Raw genomic sequence first — 14,119 nt, 5'->3', positions numbered from 1 at the left:
AAGGGGGGGAGGGTGCTGGGTGTCCCTCGGAGCAGCAGGCGCGGTTGCTCCGGCCGGGCGCTCCGCTGAGGTGAGGGTGAGGTGAGGCCCCGGGGCCCCGGCAGCTGTCACGCCTCTTTGATGAAGCCACCGGTTCCCGGGGTCGGTTGGGGATCGGCAAAGGTGCCCGCCGCCCCCTCAGGCCGTGGGACGCCGAGGAAATAAAATATCCCGCCCCGCTGAGGGGCTTTGCGGGCTGGCGGGCGGCCCCGAAGCGGGCGAGGGCCGAAGCCGCCCGTCGCCCTTCCCCTGCCGGGTCACGCACTCGCTCCTCAACCGCCACAAGCCCCAGCTTGGCACGGCGCCGAGGCGGGGAGGGTTTATGTTTATTAACCGGGCGGTAAAAACCACTTCAGTTGTCCCGGCTTATTTATGGCGGCGCGAGACTCGATGCTTTTATTAATTAAGCGGGCGAGAAAGGGGAAATTGAAGCTCAGGGAAAATTAACTCGCGGGAGTTAATTTCCGAGAGAAAAAAAACACCGAGGGAGCCCCATCCCGCCGCCACCGCCCCCCTCACGGCCGCTGACGTTAGGGGGCGGGGGCGCGCGGCGCCGGCGCGTGCGGGGCGGACCGCGGGGCACGCGCCCGGGCGGGGAGGGGGGAGCGGGTCACGGGGCGCGAGGGGCGCGCGCGCGCGCGTCGCTTAAGAGCGCAGTGAGCGGGCCCTGTCGCGCATGCGCGGGTGGCCGTCGGTGCGGGGCGGTCGGGGCCGAGGAGCGGGTGAGGCGGCGGCGGCGCCCGGCCCGGCCCGGCCCGGCCCGGCCGTTCCCCTCGTCTCCCTCCTGAGGGGAAGGGCCGGGCGCCTCGGCCCGGCAGTGAGCGCTGAGGGGCAGGGAGGCTGCCAGGCGGGGGCCGCTCTCCAGCGCGGGGGGGGACCTGTGGGGGTGCTGCGGGGCCGGGCCTTGCCTGCGGGAAGGGGCTGCCGCACGGGGTGGGGGCGGGAGGAGTCCCCCGGGTTTCCTGGTGGTGGTGGTCGTTGTGCGAGCGCGGGGTGGAGAGGCCTGGGGTCGGAAAGGTGCGAGGTAGGCCCTGGGGCTGGTGCCGCCTGCTGCCTGCCCGCCTCGGGCTCCCGCGGGCTTTGTGCTGCCTCTCCCCGTTGCTAATGGTGGCTTCTCTTTGTCGGAGTGCAGGGTGACTTGTGAGGAGTTGCTTTCCCCGGAGCCTGGACCTGGGGGGTTGTTGTGTGGCCTAGCAAGAAGTGGTTTCTTTTCCCGAGCTGTTGGCATCGTCTTGCTTGGATTCAGTCGTTCCCAGAGGAATGGAGGAATGCAGCTGATGAGTCCTTAACTACCCTGTGCTCCCATAGGCAGCACCAGAAGCTGGCTTCATCTTCTCCATTTTGGCCCTTCAGGGGTGGGCCTCTCATTGTTACCTGTTCTGGGTACCTTTTCAGTGGTGCTACAGACCAAAGGAGATGGAAGAAAAGGAGCGATGTGATAAATTCCAGCTGGTACCTTGAGACTAAGGGGATTCATATCTTTTGACATTTTCTTTTCCTAGGTGGGGAGGGGGGGAGGGAAGTATTACATTTTATGGGGTATGGGAGGAAGGAGGAAAAATGTGTTGCAGATCTTTATGTGGTTTTTAAAGCCAGCGATCAGAGGCAATTACTGAATAAACTGAAGCATAACAGGAGGGTTTGTGAGCTGGAAGCAGTGCTACCCTGCAAAAGAAAGGGGCAGTGGGCGGCTGTTGTGACTGTGGAGGAAGAAACTTCAGCCTCCTTCGTTTCTCGCCACCTACTCTCCATCCACCCTACGTGAAAATGAGTTGTGTGCCATGGAAAGGTGACAAGACCAAATCAGAATCACCGGAGCCACCCCAGCTGCCACCACTGCATATCTACCATGAGAAGCAGCGTAGGGAGCTGTGTGCCCTCCATGCCCTCAACAATGTCTTCCAGGACAGCAATGCCTTCACTAGGGAAACCCTGCAGGAGATTTTTCAGAGGTAGGATACTCTCTGCACTGATGTTAGCTTCCCCATGTCCTCTGTTGCTCAGAGGAGTTCTCGGATCTTGTTTGGTGGGAAAAAAGAGAGCAAAGGAGGGGATTCAGGGTATGCCACTGCTTTGAACTGAATGTAGCTTCTTTATATTCCGTCCCTCTCCTTTTTGATTTCTCTCTCCATGCAGAAATCCTCTGTCGTTTTACTTGTTTCTTAAACTATTCTGGTCTGCAGTTTTGAGCCCAAGGGCTTTATTGCAGATGCTGTCATGTGGTTGGGCTGCTGTCTTCTCCCCCACCCACCTTAATGCATCTTCTACCTGTCATATATTTCTGCCCCTGCCATGTGTAGATATGTTATCTTGATGTTAATAATGGATTTTGGGATTGCCTTGGGAGAGTGAAGGCGGCAGGAATGCCAAATGGGTCATTGTAAAAACTTCTTGATTTAGTACTGTAACACTTCTAAGTTTGTTGTTTTTTTTTAATTGGGAGCTTTGCCAAATGAGTGACTCCAAGCAGTTAAGTGAAGTTCTTTAAATATTATGGGTTTTTTTCCATGCAGCCGGACCCTGTGTACTCTGTCAAACTGGATTTAATTTCAGTAGCTAGATCCCCATTTTCTTTGGCATTGCTAAATGTTTCCCAGCAGCTTCAGATAATAAAACTGTTTTTGAGTATTACTGGGATAAAAGTAAGTTATTGGTGTGGCCTGTACAATAGCTCATATTTTGCTCAGTGTTTATTTTAAGCTGTTTTGATGCTTTGTGGAAATTCTCCTCTGTGTGCTTTTGAAAATTCTGGTGACCTTTTATTGATGAAGCTAAGTAATCAATTCAGAAAAGGTGTTTCCTGTGATAATCTGCAGATGTTGTAAACGTCATGTAAGTTACACTTGAATACCTGCTACCAGTGGTGGACAGCATCTTGTGTTTATGACAGGTAGGAAATAATGCCTCATGGCAGTGGTTATGCAGGTATGGTTGGACAAGGTGGTCATGGTGCCCTGCGCTAGGGGAGCACACACCTGTTGCTGCTGTCCTGAAAACCAGATTTATGGAACTGGTGCTTGACTCATCAAACATGTGCCTGTCTTTGGCAAAAGAAATGTGGTGATGGACAACAGCAAATACTGGATTGAAATGCTATTTACAATAGCCTTGTAAACAAAACTCCTGTTGGTGAAGTGGAACTGGTCCGTGGCAGGCTCAAGGCACTCTTTATCCAGTGTAAAGATGCTGTGGTTTTGTCCCAGAGCAGTGATTGTCAGAATCTTAATCACAGATGGATTGCTATTGGCCTGAAGCAAACAAAGGCATTTCATGTGGTAGGAGTGTGATGATCTAATTAGTTGGCTTTCATTGGGTCTGGTGAGAGAGAAGTAGTGTGCGGCATGAAACCTCCCAGAAAGAGCTGGGATGTTAATCTTGTCTGACCGCTTGCCCTAGAAGGTCTCTGACTCCAGCCTGGTATTGTTCCATCCTAATATTTGGATCAAGATACTCAGATTGATTCAGCCCCATTTAAGTATGGAAATGTGTGTGAAAAATCCTCTCAGAAAAGGATGAGCTATAAGCTATGCATAAGAACTGCTGCTACCTTTGCCTCTGTTAGGTTGCAACTCATGTCTAACTCTTTGACTTGTCTTTAAGAAGTATGAATATAGTTGCCCTTTATACGTTGCTTTTCCGTATGCCTTTCCTGTGTCTAGACATATTCTGTGTTGGCGGCTCTGAGAAAGGACTGAGGAATATTTTCAATAAGCTACAAAAATTTTGCAAGGTGTGATTTTTAAACCTGGTGTTGACAAGGTAACGAAATCACAGATAAGCTTAAGCTTTCTGTAGCTTTTACCACATCCCTTGAAGAATGATTGAACCACATTGCTTCGTTATTAGTTTCCCTTTTGCTGCATCCCATTGCATAAGGCCAGCGTGGTCTGATGATTGTAGTCTCAAATGTGTGCCAAAACTTGCTCCAAGCTCCCCTCTGATTCTGTAGGCATTCCTCTCTTCTTTCCTCTAGCACAAGAAATAGCTTTCTGATGTTCCTTTGGCTTTTGTTGCAGGAAGTAAGATTGCATGTTCCAAATGTTCCATGGAGATACAAACAAAATCTCTTCACTTCACTGGAGTCTGAGTATCGAGACCTGATCAGGAAAAACAACTGTGTACAGGAATCTTGGAGCCTGCTGAGTTAAGGCAACATGTTGATAGAAAGCTCAGGAGAATTATTACCTGGATTTCTGTCCAGCTTTGCCAGTATTCCTCAGCTTAGTGTCTAGATAAAGAAAAAAAAATTAACTTTGGGGAGGCAACTTAATTCCTTGTCTAATCAGAATCCTTCAGCTGATGTTTGTGGACCCTGTTTAGGTGTGTCTGAGTAGAGATGTTGAGGCGATTCTCAGTGAAAGTTTGCCCATGGGTACCAGTTCTTGGAGTGTGTTGCCTCTTTTGGTCTCTCCATCTCATTTCTGGGGCTCTGGAAGTTACGGGAAGGAACAAAGATAGATGTATTCTTTCACCTCTTAAATAAGCTTGTCTCTAGAAAACGGTGCCACCAGAGGGTGCTTGTGCAACCCAAAGGGCTCTGTTAATTGGAAGGCTTTCCAAGCTCTGCTGGCACTAGTGAGAGCTAATAGGTTGAAGCAATGATCTTGAGGAATTAGTTGTAGCCAAGTGATCTTGCTTTATGGAGATGCTGGAAAAGATGTGACAAGCCACAGTAGCCTCTCTGTGATTAGTAAAATAAAGCAGAGCTTTGGGGACTGGAAGCCATGGTTCTCTGAAAATGTCACTGCCTTGCTTGGAAGTGCCTGGTGGTGGGTATTAATAGCTTTTCCTATTACTACGCTGTTTCAGACTCTTTTTCCCTTCTGTAGTTAAGTCACTTCCCAGGCTGTTCTGCTGCAGTCTGCTCCACTGCAAGAAAAATCACAGCTGATGCAAAAGGCTACCTGTCTGTAGCCTCTCTAGCTTTGGTTGATCTGAAACTCCCAGCTCAATCCACTGCTTTCTTGTCAAATAGTTTGTGTTGTATGGGGAGGAAGGTAGAAGGGCTGAGGGATTTTCACTGGATGAAATATGCCTGCACAACTCATGCTGTGCTAAAGGCTGAGTGAATAACACGCAGGAATATCAGGAGCTTTGGGGAACGGAGTTGATGTGCGGGAGGGGTGGGTGAAACAGAATCACAGAACTGTTGGGGTTTGAACGGACCTCTGGAGATCATCTCATCCAACCCCCCTGCTTGAGCAGGGACACCTAGAGCAGGGGGCATAGGACTGCATCCAGGTGGGTTTTGAATGTCTCCAGGGAAGGAGACTCCACAACCTCCCTGAGCAGCCTGTTCCAGTGCTCCATCACCCTCACAGTAAAGTAGTTTTTCCTCATATTGAGGTGGAACTTCCTGTGTTCCAACTTGTGCTCATTGCCCCTTGTCCTGTTGTTGGGCACCACTGAAGAGTCCAGTCCCATCCTCTTGACACCCACCCTTTAGATATTTATAAGTATTGATGAGATCCCCCCTCACTCTTCTCTTCCCCAGGCTAAACAAACCCAGGTGTCTCAGACTTTCCTCATAAGGGAGATGCTCCAGTCCCCAGATCACCTTTGTAGCTCTCTGCTGGACTCTCCCCAATAGTTCCCTGTCTTTCCTGAACTGGGGAGCCCAGAACCGAACACAGTACTCCAGATGTGGCCTCACTAGAGTGGAGTAGAGGGGGATGATAACCTCTCCTCGACCTGCTGGCCATGCTCCTTTTTATGCACCCCAGGATACCATTGGCCACCTTGGCCACAACGGCACAGTGCTGGCTCAGAGTCAGCCTGCTGCCCACCAGCACTCCCAGGTCCTTAGCGGAGCCACTTTCCAGCACGCCAACCCCCAGCCTGTACTGGTGCATGGGGTTGTTCCTTCCCAGGAACAGGACCTTACACTTGCTTTTGTTGAAACATGGGTGTTTAGATGATATGAAGCATCTGAACCTTGTGCCAGCAGAGCTAATGGGGTCCCTACCAATCAAAAGAGCAACCCATCACAACAGAATTGGTCTCAGACTTGACTTACTTTCATTTGGCATGAGAGCCTTGCTGTTACCTGCTCCCAGTTTCCCCCTGTGGTTGCTCTTTCAGCTGTTGAAGCCCGTCTGTCACCTTCATAATAATTGACTCCCTTGTGATTTCCCCTCCTTACAAAATTGCTTGGGGGGGAAAAACATAAAACAATAAGTGTCTAACTGTTTTGGTTTTTTTTTCCACTTGTCTCCATGTTTTATGCCTTGCATCTGTTACCTGCATTTGTGGAGAGGCTGTCTTATATTTTTGCGTGTAACATGATGGGGACTGTGATTCTGGATTTTTAGATGCTATAGAAATGCAAGTGATGCTTAGGCAAGCTTATGGATTAAAGCTGAGATTTGTTTGCAACAAGGTTAGCTGTTACCTACAGCAACAGATTTTTGTTTTTTATCCTATAGCAACGGCAATGCTTTAGAAAGCTTCCAAACCCAAGTATCTTCACAGCTTTGTGTCTGAATATTTCTCTCATCTACCACTGGGGGGTGAGGAAGAACAACTGTTTCTGCAGCCAACCCACCCTGCCTCCTGTTATCTCATCCAGTCTTCGAGACTCGTGTTGGCTGTTGAGCTCTTGAAATTGTGATAGCTGTTGTTCTAAATGGCAAACCAGCATCTACTCCGACCATGAATTGAGGAAAAAGTAATTGAAGCATTCCTTCAGGAGTACTGGTTCAAGGGGGGGGGGGGGAAGAAGAGCTTCCTGCTTTGAGATCTCTTTCATGTCAAAGCTAGGATCTTTGGAGGCTTTGTACATCAAAGTTACTCTTAATGCACTATTTAGCCTTCTCAGCCCCTCTGAGTGATAAGGGGGAACAGAATAGAATCAGAGAATAGTTTGGGTTGGAAGGGACCTTTTGTGTTTAAACACAAAACCCCTGAAAGCAGGCTTCAAGTTATATGGCACGTAGCCCTTTCCAGCTGCGGAATATAGGTTCTGCAAATGCCTGCTAGAGCAGTGTCCTTTTCTATTGGCAGGCTGTCTCCCAACACCATGGTGACACCCCACAAGAAGAGCATGCTGGGGAACGGAAACTATGATGTGAATGTGATCATGGCAGCGCTTCAGACCAAAGGCTATGAGGCGGTTTGGTGGGACAAGCGCAGGTACTGAGAAGTCGGGTAATCCTGGAGATGGCTGCTCTTTGTAAAAATGAGAAAGAGATGAAGTTAAAGTATCAGAATATCATCTTACTGCTGTCTTTTCTGCACTCTTTCAGGGATGTTAATGTCATTGCCCTATCTAACGTGATGGGCTTCATCATGAATCTGCCCTCCAGCCTTTGCTGGGGCCCCTTGAAGCTCCCCCTCAAGCGACAGCACTGGATCTGCGTCCGGGAGGTGGGAGGCACCTACTACAACCTTGACTCCAAACTCAAGGTGCCCGAGTGGATTGGAGGTGAAAGTGAGCTCAGGTAGGATTTTTTTATTGTGTTCCTCCTCAAATCCTTCCCTCTTGGACATGAGGAATCTGTCCTTGAACAGCTCATGGTTAAAACATTCATGGTTGACCTTCAATAGCAAAGATTTGAGAGTAATGAGGTTCTTGTGCCTTCGCTTAGATTTATACCCCGTTTCTGCAAAGCTAGGAAAATGCTTTCGCCACAGGTGATATCTGTGAGCTCAGGAAAGCCCGACTCTGTCTCTTATGTGGCTGGCTCTGTCACTAGTGATGAAGGTAGGGGCCAAATGTGGTATTAGTGGGTGACACCTGCAATGAGAGGTGCTGTGCCTCACCTTCTCCTCAAATGAGAGAGTATCAGCATTCCTTTGCCTCTTTAGTAGCGATCTATATGCACGTTCCCAACAAAAGGCTTTCCAGATTAGAAGTGCAGCCTTTTTCCAGCAAGCAGCTTTCACTGCTGTCAGGGAATCACCTGCCTGGATAAGCGTACGCTGTGCTTCTGGCTCGACTCCCCTCTTCAATCTTAATGCGAAGTAGTTGGTGTAATTACTTTGACTGTAAAGTCTCACATGCTCTTAGTTGCCGTTCAGCTTCCATTCCATCCTGTTCTAAAGCATACTAGCAGCTTTGCTGTCTCAGCTAGGCTTGTTCTGAGGTAGGGATTGCACATGAAGGGTATTTGGAGAGCCTACCGTGCTGTTAAAGCCTTGATAAAGTGAATGTCAGCCTTTTGTGAACTTCTGGGATAAAGTAACACAGTTCTGGAACTGCTGTGCAGAGCTTCTGGTGGATTTTATCCTAGGTGTGCTGTTCTTCAGCAATAAATAAGGGCTTCCTATGTAGGGAATTTTGGAAGTCTGGGCTGAAAGATATCAGAGAAAACATTGATTTGACTTTCATAGTTACTAGAGATAATGCAAGTTTGATACTAGAAAAAGCTTATGGGCAGAAAGGGGCTGCAGAACCATGTCGAATGACCAGGCGGTACACTGCTCCTACAACCTGTGATAAGGATGTTGAAACCATGTTAGTTTTGTGGTTTTTTTTCTGGTTTGTTTTTTTTTTTTACAAGTATTCCAGATTTGTTGGAATTATTTTAAAACACAGTGGGATTCTTGATCTCTGAGATCTGAAGAAACTGAACTTGGTCTTAATTCTATTTTTGCCACCTTGGAAAGTGTTACCTACAAAGACATCTCTGCTGAGGTTAAGATCACGCTTATCCCATTCTGCAATAACTTGCACTGTTAGAGGTGCGATAAATCTCATGGGGGAAGTTTAATATTTGGGCCTTTTGTGTTGGTTTTTTTTAGTCAGAAAATAACTGAAGATGGTGTGCCTGGGTTTCCCAGCCATTCCTTGTTGTGTTTGCAGATTTAGTTGTGTTTAGTTGTTGCAGAAGATGACAAAGTCCTATCTTCAGTAGTGCTTATTTCTGTTTCTTTTGTATGATAGGAAATTTTTGAAACACCAGCTGAGAGGAAAGAACTGTGAACTCCTGCTGGTGGTGCCAGAGGAGGTGGAAGCACATCAGAGCTGGAGAGCTGACGTGTGACCCGCACAGTCTCTGTCCTCCCACTACAGCTCTTCCCCTTTACTGAACTCCCGATGTCCCGAAACCTGGATAACGGGTGCCCCGACTCTTCTTGTCCGGAAACTTCCTTCGTTAGGCTCTTCTCTTCCTTCCTTGGTGCAATAGGGCAACAGTGTAGGACACTGCAGGGCAGGGGGGGAAGAATTGAGGGCAGAGTGGAGGAAACTGGAAGCCAATCACTTTAACTGCAGAGGTGGGTGAGCCATGTGCCCTTCGGCCAGCTAGAAGGCATTGTGCTCTTCAAAACTGGGCTTTGGGACTAGGGTGTCAGGAAGCCTCTGGCCTCCCTTTCCCCACACTGGTCAGGGCTGCATGTGTTGGGATGCTTCTCCCTCTGGGGAGGAGCAGGGGCCGAGCATGCTGCCGCTTCTTTGGGAGTGTCTCCCTCCAAAACACGTCGTCCTGAAGACGTTTGCAGTTCCTAAGGGTCTCTCAGGACACTCAAACACTAGGAATGGTACGGTGCTCAGCATGACCCTCTGCTTCCTAGGGATGGTTTGTGCCAGGAATAAAAAATTATAATAGTGTCATTTTTCAATAAATCCTTTGGGTAGCTAGAGGATTCTTCCCCAGTGTCTCCAGGGATTTATGCACGTGGCAAGCAGTTCTTTGGCAGCATGTGGCTGGCTAGGGTGATGTGGAAACAGCAAGCACAGGCTAATTGAGGAGTTTCTTGACTGGAGAGGGGCCATAATCTGCTTTTGTTTCTTTGTGCTGTGTTGGGGTTTTTTTCTTAATATCTGTGTTGGTTTTCTGCATGGTCACCCAGTAGTTCAGGGGCTGCTCAGAGAGAGGAAGAAAATTGAAGGGGTTTTGAAATGAATTCATTCCCTTTTATTTTCCTTTTTCCAGAAGCCTAGCCCACAGTAACGAACGTCATGCAAAATGTTCCAGAAAAGAGGTAAAGTTACAAAGCAGGAATTGGCTGAGAAGGAAGCCTTTGTAGTAGTCAGGTTTTGCCCCTTTTCATAGTTACTAGGTGATAGGGTGGGAGATGCAGAGGGTCTACCAGAGCCTTCAGGTGCTAGGGAGACCCTGGCCTGGAAGTTGAATCAATGTCTCTTAGTGTTGGCCAACAAACATTCCGTTATGGACAAATCACTTTGTCCTCCCTTCCCTTCCACGGGGAAAAGAGTGACTAGGCACAGAGGTGCTAAGAGGAACCTGTACTGGCTGTTTCCTGGTCACCTGGGTGAGCCATAGCTCTGTCATGCCTTCCACAGCAGGAGGAGGAAATGCTGAATTTGGAAGAGACTCTTGCATTTGGCTCTTCCTGGCTGAGCTGCCATTTGCTTCTCTGTTACGCATGGGATGTCTCAGTAAAACAGCCATCTCTGGGACATGATGGAGCTTGAAGGATCCTGCTCCATCATGCTGGGAAGTCTCATTACTGGCATTTGAGCTTGTGAAAGGAGGGGGCTTGTAACTACCTTTTCTCAGTTATTTTTCTCTTGAGAGCTCCACGGAGCGCAAGTGGGTGTTTGAAGTCGAGAGACCACCACACTTGCACCTTCCCAACAGCAAACACAGGCCATGTGGCAACAGGATGACTATGTTCACTGCCCCCGGACACCTGGCCAGCAGCATTTCAGAGTCTTTTGAGCACAGCCTCCCCCAGTCAAGGGCAAATGGCTCTTAGGTTTTAAAGACCCAACATTTCTATAAAGTCCTATTTCATAACACATTCCACTGACTGATACCAGCTGGCGGAGTTTTTAAACACTTTACAGGCAGGAGGCGCAGCCTGCAGGCGCTCTGCTTGTGACTTGAAGCCATTTCTTCAAGGTGGGGTGGGTGGGAGGGTGGGAACAAATCTCAACAGCAATGTTTTCTGTGCTGATTGAAGTCGCACTTTGGAGAAACCCTGTTTGCATGGAAACTGCAAGCCAACAGCTCAGTGCACAATATGCAAAGATGTTTTAAAACATTTTTGGGGCTACTTTACTCTCCTTGTATGTCAGCAGCTTTCCCATGGCGGGAAGGCCAGGGGGAAACAGCGTGATCCGGCTGTTCAGGTAACAGGAAAGCGCACTATTGTGCCCCCACGGGAGGTGAGGCTGCTGTGCCCGAGAGGGTGGGTGAGCTGGTCCAGTCCCACCGCTTGGGAGTGGGGAAGCCTGCATTTGTTTTCTTGCCTGGTTGGTTTTTGTTAGAGACTTGTCTTGGGTTTGTTTACAGAGATGTATTTTGTTTAACCAAATATTAAAAATGGAAGAAAAAATTTCCATATAAATGTCCTCTTACTTCTCTATGTTCAGCTGAATTGTTCTGTAACAAAGTATGTAAAGGAAAAATAAAAATTTTTTTTCTTTGGTTATAAAACTGCAACCTTTCTCAGAGTTAAGAACTTTGGAAGTTAGTTGCTGGTGCTGAGGTAGAATCACCTTTCCCAGAGCTGCTGTAAGCCAGCTGTGCTTTGTCAGCCACCTGCAGGTGCCAAAACCTGTCCATCCCTTCCCCTGCAGCCACGCAGGGGCTCTCCCTGCAAAGCCCCCAACAGCTCTGAAAGGCAGGCTCACTTCTAAAGGATGTCTATTAAAACCACACTGCTCAGGTTGGATTTATTTAATATTCAATACAAAAAAATATGCAGCTGATATATCTGAGTTCTACTTTATGAGGCAGAGGTTCTGTGTGGAGGTGATCGTCTTGAACCTGGCCTGCTGCTCCCTCTCTACTCACAAATGTGAAGTTGCAGGGACCGTGTTTTTGCACATGTCTTCCCAAAGAGCACGTTCTGCAGGGTACAGCTACCTGCACCCCTCCTTCCTTTGCTTTGCCTGCTGGGAAAGTTGCTCCTCCTCCCATTACTGGTATCCTTCGGCTCCAAGTCGGGTGGGAAGGGATTTGTTTAGTTTGGCCAGTGCCTTCCAAAGCCTGACTTGTGCCCCAGGGTGGGCGCGCGGGGGGCAAGGAGCTTCCCCCAGTTCAAGTCCTCGTAACTGGTGGTGGCACACTGAATGAAAGGAAAGACTCGCGACTTCTACAGGGAGAGGGTGCAGACAGGACCTTTCATCGGGTCTGGAGAGGGGACTTCCCCCACCTCATTATGAACAGGTCAATGTCCCAAAGGAGAACCAAAAATAAAAACAAACAACCAAAAAAAAATGCCCTGACCCAACAAATCAACAGTTCAATATATCATAATCTCAAGGTCTTCCCACATGATACGAATCCAACGCAACTCCTGCAAAATTAGATTTTTCCGGACAGTGGAGGCAGGGCCCCTGGCATTCCCCCCGACAGCCCTGTGTTGGGTCCGAGGAGGATCTGGAAGGAAAACGGTCAGTTGAGGGGCCGCAAGGACACAGGGTGTCTGCCCTGCACGGCCCTCCCTCCCCCCCCCCGCCCATTTGCACGGTGGGACACTGATGCTTCCACCACCTTTCAGCAGCATTGGCTCCCCGCCCCGCTATGACAACCAAGTTTAATGCTTGACCTCAGCAAACACCACCGGAGGGGGTTTGGCGGTTGCTGCCTCAGGCCTGTGTGCGGTCCTCACCACTTATTTCAGCCCAGCAAAAGCTGGGCTGCGTTTGCTGGAGTTTGCTGCCAGCCTGTTAGCAGGAATCAGCGAGGCCGCCCCATTGGAACACCCGACCAGAGCATCTGGTGGGATGAACAAGGCCAGAACGTGTAACAACCTGCACTTTGTTCCCTCAGCTCCTTTGACAGCTGGTAACCGGGAGTGGGTACAGGCACCCTGAGCCAGCTCCGAGGGGCTGGCAGAGCAGTCCAGGGCACCCCCGCCTCACCTGTCGCTGCTGCAGCTGTTGCTGTTGCTCCATCTGCAGTTTTTCAGTTTCAAAAACGACAGGAAGAACCAGAATCATGAAGGAGGTGGTCCCAATCCACAGAGCTGCCCTGGAGAACCTAGGGAGGAGAAAGCATATTAGGAATCAGAAACGGTTCCTTAGCTGCTTCTCAGGGACACTAGGCTTCTCCCACGTTTCCCTTTCTGTGCCTTAGACAACAGCCTTCCCCCAGTTCCACCCTCGAGCCCATTTTCCCGAAAAGCGTGTCCATTCGCCCAGCGTGCAAAACACCGAATTACGCACAAAGCAGAGGTATTTCATTCAAATAACTTTTGTGCAGAGGCGGGTGCTAGGCGGTAACCCCACAACGCCAGCATGCCGCACCGAGGCACACAATGTATTCACAGTTAAATGTGTCAGTCACAGCCAATATTCCCGCCCCCCCCAGCTGATCATTGGGTAGTTTCTCTCTCGTTTCACCTTAAAGGCACAGCTCCCTTTAAATTTACCACGCATGCGCAGAAATTGAGTGGCTTATTGAAGTAGGGGGTTTTCCAGCCTGTGGGCGTGATTTTTAGTATTACAATGAGGATGGTTCACCTAAAGGACGCTTAGTTTTAGCTCTTACCAACATCCCGATTAGTTGTTCTCCTGGACTATACACTTATCACCCAGCTCTCGGCGTCTTCTGAGGCGGGATGTTCCCTGCTATCAGTCTCTCAGCTCTCAAGGATATAGCCGTAAAACAAACGCTTCCCTACCTCCCGGCTCCCTTCTCTGGCCGCCACGTTCTCTTTCACCAGGCTCACGCGGTGCATTCTTATTACTTAGCAGAAAAACTCCATTTCCCTCGGGACACCGTCCGCCGCACCGCCCCCCGCCCGGCCCTGCCCCGCCGCCCCGGAGCAAAGGCCGGTTCCCCGCCGCCCCCTCACCGGTACATCTTCTGCGCTACCGTCAGCGACAGGTCGAAGGTGGCTCCGGCCGCCGAGCGGAGGCTCTCGGGGAACATCTCCGTCAGCCCCCACAGCCGCTCCGCCAGCGTCTCCTCCAGCTGCGGGCGGCACGGCGTCAGGCACGGCGTCAGGCCCCGCGCCCCGGCACGGGCCCCGCGCGCCCCCGCCCGCCCCGCCCCGCTACCTCCTCCTCGTCATCCTCCTCCTCCTCCAGTTCGTCCTCCAGCTCCTCGGCCTTGCCCGGACCGCCCTTGGGCAGCAGCTCCTCCGGGGACAGGGACGCAGCGGCCGCCATTGCCGTCAGCCAGGGACAGAGGGGCGGAGGGGGGGTGGAAGGCCGCCGGAA

At 50.1% G+C, this 14,119-nt stretch overlaps 2 protein-coding genes across 4 annotated transcripts; one reads left to right on the top strand and one right to left on the bottom strand.

Annotated features, from left to right (window-relative positions):
- Positions 1-36: 36 nt before the first annotated feature.
- On the top strand, positions 37-12,170 carry JOSD1 (Josephin domain containing 1). 3 transcript variants are annotated; one of them, XM_075077267.1, is made up of 5 exons: positions 37-70; positions 1,172-1,991; positions 7,042-7,170; positions 7,284-7,478; positions 8,924-12,170. In XM_075077267.1, exons 2-5 carry the CDS (start codon positions 1,807-1,809, stop codon positions 9,021-9,023), a joined length of 609 nt encoding a protein of 202 aa, XP_074933368.1. In that variant the 5' UTR covers positions 37-70; positions 1,172-1,806; the 3' UTR covers positions 9,024-12,170. The 3 variants fall into 3 exon arrangements, with proteins under 3 accessions (XP_074933368.1, XP_074933375.1, XP_074933359.1); XM_075077274.1 differs by lacking the exon at positions 37-70 and adding an exon at positions 664-761 and having other exon boundaries at positions 9,915-12,170; XM_075077258.1 differs by lacking the exon at positions 37-70 and adding an exon at positions 665-761.
- Positions 11,594-14,116, bottom strand: TOMM22 (translocase of outer mitochondrial membrane 22). The gene is made up of 4 exons (XM_075077286.1): positions 13,958-14,116; positions 13,753-13,871; positions 12,818-12,935; positions 11,594-12,332 (listed from the first exon to the last, which is right to left on the bottom strand). The coding sequence occupies exons 1-4, from the start codon at positions 14,066-14,068 to the stop codon at positions 12,258-12,260; spliced, it is 423 nt and encodes a 140-aa protein (XP_074933387.1). The 5' UTR covers positions 14,069-14,116; the 3' UTR covers positions 11,594-12,257.
- Between the last annotated feature and the right edge of the window lie 3 nt (positions 14,117-14,119).

This window comes from Phalacrocorax aristotelis, chromosome 1 (genome assembly GCF_949628215.1).
Source record: "Phalacrocorax aristotelis chromosome 1, bGulAri2.1, whole genome shotgun sequence".
In the NCBI taxonomy this organism is placed as follows: Eukaryota; Metazoa; Chordata; class Aves; order Suliformes; family Phalacrocoracidae; genus Phalacrocorax; species Phalacrocorax aristotelis.
Note: the sequence above shows the minus strand (reverse complement) of the source record. Positions and strands in the feature narration are given on the sequence as shown.